Source organism: Cucumis melo, chromosome 1 (genome assembly GCF_025177605.1).
Source record: "Cucumis melo cultivar AY chromosome 1, USDA_Cmelo_AY_1.0, whole genome shotgun sequence".
NCBI classification, from domain to species: domain Eukaryota; kingdom Viridiplantae; phylum Streptophyta; class Magnoliopsida; order Cucurbitales; family Cucurbitaceae; genus Cucumis; species Cucumis melo.
In genome coordinates, this window is record NC_066857.1 from 18,417,080 (window position 1) to 18,423,913 (window position 6,834).

The 6,834-nt window shown below is 35.1% G+C and overlaps 1 protein-coding gene across 1 annotated transcript; it reads left to right on the plus strand.

Annotated features, from left to right (window-relative positions):
• The first annotated feature begins 1,343 nt into the window (after window positions 1-1,343).
• Window positions 1,344-6,463, plus strand: LOC103489578 (probable LRR receptor-like serine/threonine-protein kinase At2g16250). The gene is made up of 4 exons (XM_008448805.3): window positions 1,344-4,126; window positions 4,399-4,527; window positions 5,103-5,125; window positions 5,537-6,463. Exons 1-4 carry the CDS (start codon window positions 2,166-2,168, stop codon window positions 6,148-6,150), a joined length of 2,727 nt encoding a protein of 908 aa, XP_008447027.1. The 5' UTR covers window positions 1,344-2,165; the 3' UTR covers window positions 6,151-6,463.
• The last annotated feature ends 371 nt before the right edge of the window (window positions 6,464-6,834 follow it).

Consider the following 6,834-nt stretch of genomic DNA (forward strand, 5'->3'; position numbering starts at 1 on the left):
TCTCCCCCTTTGAAAATTCAAAATAATAATAATAATAATAATAATAATAATAACAACAACTATATATATATATATATATATATATATATATATATATATATATAGATGAGCTGGTGTAAAATTAAAGATTTTTATTATTGAAGTAAAAAAGATTACTTTTTGGAAAGTACATCCAGAAAGTGAGAATGAGCATGTGGTATCAATTTTTTTAATGCATATACTTCAGTATTGGTTATATATTTAAATATTGTTCATGAAAAGGTAATTAATTTTTTTATTGCAAAAAATAGAGTCATTTTGGCAATGATCAAGGTCCCCTCCACCATAGATCAAGGCTCATGACATCTTAGTTCTCACATGATTTTGTTTTTCTTTTTCTTTTTCTTCCCCCCATTTACTTAAATATTATTGGAGTATCCTTAGTTCTTCTAAATTTTTTAATAAATAAATTAGAAGGTTCTAAATTCACTCTAGCTTATATTTTAATTTTTGATTTGGATTTATGTGAAATATTAAATAAAGAACTATTATATTTTTTTTCATTGGAAGCTAGCTTAGTGATTAACATTCAATATTTCAAAATTGGGAGATTAAAATAGATAATTCAAAAATTAGAGTAATATAGAGTGAGATTATGAATACAAGAGTTAGAATTAAAAAATAAGTTTTTAAAGAGAAAATAAAAAAAAAAAAAGGAAGGAATGGTTAATGATAAACAAAATTAACTGAGATTCTTTTATTTTATTTTATTTTTTTTAAAAAAAAAGAATCTCTGGAGGAGCTACTTGGATTTTAACCATTAAAAAATTCAACTTAAATTACAAGTTTAGTATTTAAATATTCAAATTTGCATCAGCACTTGTAAAAGTGTAGGACTAATTCTTGATCATTAATGTATAGTTTTAAATTGAAAAATGGTAAAATAAATATTAGAATTGATAAAAATATTTAATTGTAGATTCTATCTTTAATAGACATTGATATATTACATTAATAATATCTATCAATTTTTAGTATTAATAGAATTTAAAATTTTACTATATTTAAAAATATTTTAGTTTATTTTATCATACTTAAAAATATTTGTTCCAATTTTATATTAAAGGATCTTCAAACAAATTAAATTTATTTATGTGCAAGAATTTTTTGAAATTTATAAAATATCAAAATAATTAGTCCTATAATTATTAGGCATAAATTAAAATTGAAAATTGAAGTTTTAGGGACTAAATGATTCATTCAATATGGTCTTTATTTCCTTTTGATTCTTTTATGGGCAAAGGTTCTTAATTTAATGGCTTTAACCTCCCACACGATCACAATTCACAACTCCTCTTTTCCTTTTTCTCCATCCACCCTCCTCAAATCGACAACGACAACAAAAAAAATATACAAAAACAGGGAAAAGCAAAAAAACCCACCTCGCAAAATCCCTGTTTTCTCGCCCTCCGCCTTGAACGGCGGTGCTCACCGGCGGCCGATTTTCACACCCATCACTCCACATTCCCGGCCGAAGAAGCCAAATATCACTTTCCGATTCACTTTCTGGGGGTGTTTCCAACTCATCTTCGTCTTTGGCCCGACCACCGTAGTGGACGGTGGCAGTGGCAGCTCGGTGTAGCCTGTTCGCCATCGTCTTGTCGAACTGTCGGCGTCTTGAAATCGAAACCCCACGAGGTTTCTTCGTTCTTACTTTCCGGCTTGGCAGTTGGGAAGAGGGTTGGATTGAAAAAGAGAGGGAGAGAGAGTGATAGTCCACTCTTGCATTTGACTAGTTTATCTCTCTCTCTATAATTATTATATTACTGTGACTTTCTGATTATTTGGGGTTTTTTATTTTGGGGTTTTCGTTTTCTTTTTTCTTTGATACCCATTTCTGCGAATCAAAGAAATTTAAGAAACAAGGTTTTCTCAGGGGAAGGAAGTTAGTGAAACAGAGATGAAGATTGAAGGCCACAAGCGAGGAAGAAGATGAGGGTAAGAGTTGTTCAGGATTTTTGAGGTGCAGGGGAAGAAGAAGGTTATGCAATTTTGGGAATTGGGTTATTTTAATTCTGTGTTATTTGATTGTAGTGAAAGTAGAGTAGGTAGTGATGTAAACAAAAAAGTGTGAGATAGAGATGGGAACTTGTAGGATTTTAGTTTTAGCTTTCTGTTTATGAACAATGGTTTATAAGCAACTTATGATACACTTTACATTCTTGTTTTTGTTGTTGTTTCTGCTCTTTGAGCCCACATTTCAACAACAAGGTTCATTGAGATCTTTATCGGCTGAACGAGTTGCTTTACTTGAGCTCAGATCATCCTTAGGTTTGAGAAGCAAGGAATGGCCCATAAAGAGTGATCCTTGTTTAGGTTGGAAGGGAATCAAGTGTCAGAATGGTAGGGTAACTGAGATCAATATTGCTGGATTTAGAAGAACAAGAATTGGTAGATTGAACCCTCAATTTTCTGTTGAAGCCTTGGGCAATTTAACCTTTTTGCAGTCCTTTAATGCCTCTAACTTCTTGCTTCCTGGTGTTGTTCCTGAATGGTTTGGGGAGCGTCTCAGCTTGCTACGAGTGCTTGATCTGCGGTCTTGTTCTATATTTGGTTCTATTCCATTAAGTCTTGGGAGTTTGAACAACCTGACTGCTCTTTATCTATCTGATAATAAACTTACTGGGACAATACCTTCTACTTTCGGCCAATTGTTGAGCCTTTCGTTGCTTGATTTGTCTCATAATACACTCACTGGAATGATTCCGTCATTAATTGGATCTCTTGCTCATCTTTCACTGCTTGATCTTTCTTCTAATTACTTAGCTGGGCCAATCCCTCCAAGCACTGGGGGCCTATTGAAGCTTCAATACCTAAATCTTTCTGGAAACAGTTTAACTTCTTCATTACCTACTCAACTTGGAGGGCTTGTTAGTTTGGTTGACCTTGACTTGAGTGTCAATGCTTTGTCTGGAACATTGCCTTCGGGTTTAAGTGAATTAACGAGCTTGCGAAGTGTGGTACTTGGGAGCAATTTGCTTGTGGGTTCCTTGACTGACAACTTGTTCCACACTTTAACACAGTTGCAATCCTTGGTTCTTAAAGACAATAACTTTACTGGCTCAATACCTGATGTATTGTGGTCAATGCCTGGGTTACAGCTTCTTGATTTGTCTGGGAATAGTTTCACTGGGACGTTGCCTAATTCTAGCTCAAGTTTGAACGTTACTGGTGCTGTATTGAATGTATCTAAAAATATGTTCTATGGGAGCCTTACACCGATATTAAGAAGATTCAGTGCCATTGATCTGTCGGAAAATTACTTTGAAGGCAAAGTTCCTGAATATCTACCCACCAACATATCTTTTGCTAGTAACTGCCTCCAAAATGTGTCGAGACAGAGGACATTGAATGTATGTACATCATTCTATTTAGCAAGAGGCCTAACTTTTGATAATTTTGGCTTCCCGAAGGCTACACAACCACCATTAGCAGAAGCACCAAAGAAGAAGAGCAACAGAAATGCTATTATCTTGGGCAGTGTTATTGGTGGAACTGCTCTTTTCTTTCTACTAGTATTGCTGATATTTTTCTTCCTGAGGAGACGGACAAGAAGGACAACTAATCAAAGAGGAGGGGTCGTTGTGGGACCAGATCTTTCTGGGGACACTGCCGAACAACCTCCTGGATTGTTAATTGACTTTGCGAGTTTAGGAGAAACATTCAAGTTTCAACAGCTGCTTCAAGCGACTAACGATTTTAGTGATTCGAACCTTATCAAACATGGCCATTCAGGTGATCTATACCATGGTGTATTACAAAACGGGATCCGTATTGTTATCAAACGGGTTGATTTGCGTGTAATTAAAAATGATGCCTATTTGGTGGAATTAGAGTTCTTTAGCAAGGTTTCAAATGTAAGATTGGTTCCGCTTACTGGTCACTGCTTGGAGAATGATGATGAAAAGTTCCTGGTGTACAAATATCTGCCAAACGGGGACTTGTCAGCTTCCTTGTTCAAGAAAGTCAAGACAGATGATGACGGTTTGCAGTCATTGGATTGGATTACAAGACTAAAAATTGCATTAGGAGCTGCAGAGGGTCTTTCTTTTCTTCATCATGATTGTACTCCACCCCTTGTACACAGGTATTACAAAGTTTCCTTTTCTTCTTCTGCTTCTTCACCTTATCTCAGTTTTTTATTTCTGGGCTTATCATTGTTGTTTGTGCACTTCACAAATGTCTTGCATCCGTCATTAGTGATAGTTTGGTTCCTTGCTATCATGTTCAGCTTCCTGATGGCTCCTGATTGGGGCCTTGTGGTTAAGGCTCTAGTGAACACCAGATAACCGAAAACTCTTGTCTTTAGGAACTTCCCAGCAATAAAAATTCTAACATTGCTTTCTTTTGGTAATGAAGAGACGTTCAAGCAAGTAGCATACTTCTTGATGATAAATTTGAAGTGAGGCTTGGAAGCTTGAGCAGCGTGTGTAGTCAAGAAGGGGATGGTCAACCGAGCAGGATAACCAAGCTTCTGAAATTGCCACAGTGAGTAATTTTTGCTCACATAACTCTTTTTTATCTTTTCCTGTTCCCCATTTGTGATTATAGTGAAAGAACTATTTGAAATCAGCAAACCAGTACAGTAGGATATTGAACTCAAGTGATGTCTGTATCTCTGTGTTCTCTGTTAATAATTTTGTGAATTATCCAACGATGAAAGGTTAACGAAAGGTTTTAGAAATGGGTGGATAGCTTTATTTACCCTTTTCAGTTTTTAAGAAAAAGTTCAGAAAAGAACACCATTTAGCACCCAGTATACTCACTCTGAAGTTTTGTGCTCAACGTTGTTTATCATTCTGCTGTAAATCTTTCCAGCTTTGTATGAAAGTCTGCTAATAATTGGTTTCTTGTTGCTATCACATTTATTTCCATTTGTTCTTCTGTTGACTTTCGTGTAATTGCAGTTGTGTGGTTGTATCTGTCAATCAAGCCACAACTTCCCACTGTTTATACATATATAACATATATGTCTATTCCTCGATTTCCAAAGATTTGATCATTGTGTAATGATATTCTTAGAATCATTTCTCTGATTATAATCTTCTCTAAATGACATGCAGGTCATCGGAGCAAGGCTCTTTAGGTACGTAAAAACTTTGTTGCTTGTCTCTATATCTGATTTTTGGTCACTGTTGATTCGATCACATGAGCAATTCTTTTAACTTATATCATGATTTTGCTTAGCATATAACATTCAACAAAGTTCTTGAGAGAGGATATTTTGGTTCATTTTTGTTAGACTGAAATTCCTAAACCCTTGAAGGAAGAATTCAACTTGACCATCTATTTTCCTGAACTAATTGTCTAATTAGGGGTATAGTGATCATTGATCTGAACGTTAATTTGTCCAAAATTTTACCTGCCGAGCAGGAATTTTCTTGATTTTTAACTGTTTTGGTACTCGAACATCTGGCCTTGATTTTACTTCACTTTTTGGGAGCATGGAACAACTATTAGAAAGTATATCCTAAATTCATCCATTTTAACAAATCAGGATTACACACAGCAGTCTGTACCTACGATGTTTACTGCTTTGGAAAGGTGTTACTAGAGCTGGTAACAGGAAAGCTTGGGATTAGCGCCTCTCCTGAAGCCGAAATCAAAGAATGGTTAGATCAGACATTATCGTACATCAGTATAAACAACAAGGAACTTGTTACAAAAATCCTCGATCCATCCTTGATTGTGGACGAGGATCTATTGGAAGAAGTGTGGGCTGTGGCTGTTGTTGCCAAGTCCTGTCTCAATCCAAAACCTTCAAGACGACCCTTGATGAAATACATCCTCAAGGCTTTGGAAAACCCATTGAAGGTAGTAAGGGAAGAGAATTCAGGCTCGGGACGGTTTAGATCAACTTCCGTTGGAAGTTCTTGGAATGCTGCATTGTTTGGTAGCTGGCGTCAAAGTATATCGGATCTAACAGTGCTTCCATCAGCCTCCTTGTTAAAAGCTGGCGGAAGTAGTTTCAAAAGATCAGGAACGATGGGTTCCCAAGGAAGTGGTCAGAACGGCGGTGGTGAACATTCATCGTCTCGTCGACAGCATTCGAAGGAGATATTCCCCGAACCATCGGACGTGCAAGATATTGAAAAATTGGAGAACGATTGAGCAGAAAGACATTGGTTTTTGTCTTTGATTCTTTGTTAATAACACAGCACACTTTCAAATTGGAGCCCGTTTTAGCTTGGTTTTGGAGCAAATGAGGGTTTTTTTTTGTTTCTGTAATTGATCATTTGTTTCTTGTAGCATTTGGAATGTAAATTGTAAGTTTGTTTTTATATTCTCCATTGAAGCCAATTCTCCTTTTTTGGAAAAAGGAGAGTTCAGTCTAAACAAATCACTTCCCTTTTGCATTTGGATTTCAAGTCCATTTGATCCTTTTTTTTCTCTCTCCCAATAAAAGATACAGCTTCATTCATCACTCTATAAACTACCCTTTTGTGTATATATATATACCAGTAAAAGACACGTGCATTATACGTAATCGTAGCTTTAGATTATAGTAAATATTGCATGCATATATTTAGGTTGTGTTAAATTTAAATGTATGAAATTCAAAATATAATATAATTAGATGTACATGGGAAGAAGTTACAATAATTAGATTAAAATATTAAAATATAAGAATTTAAATGGTCTTTGTATATATCAAAAAATGATTTCTTTATAAACAATATTTTTTTTATACAATTTGAAGGTAACTTATTGTCATCTATGAGATTGATCTAAACTTTTGTAGTACTTAAATTCTCTAAATAGTGCAACATAAAGTTGTCCATGAAAAACACATTT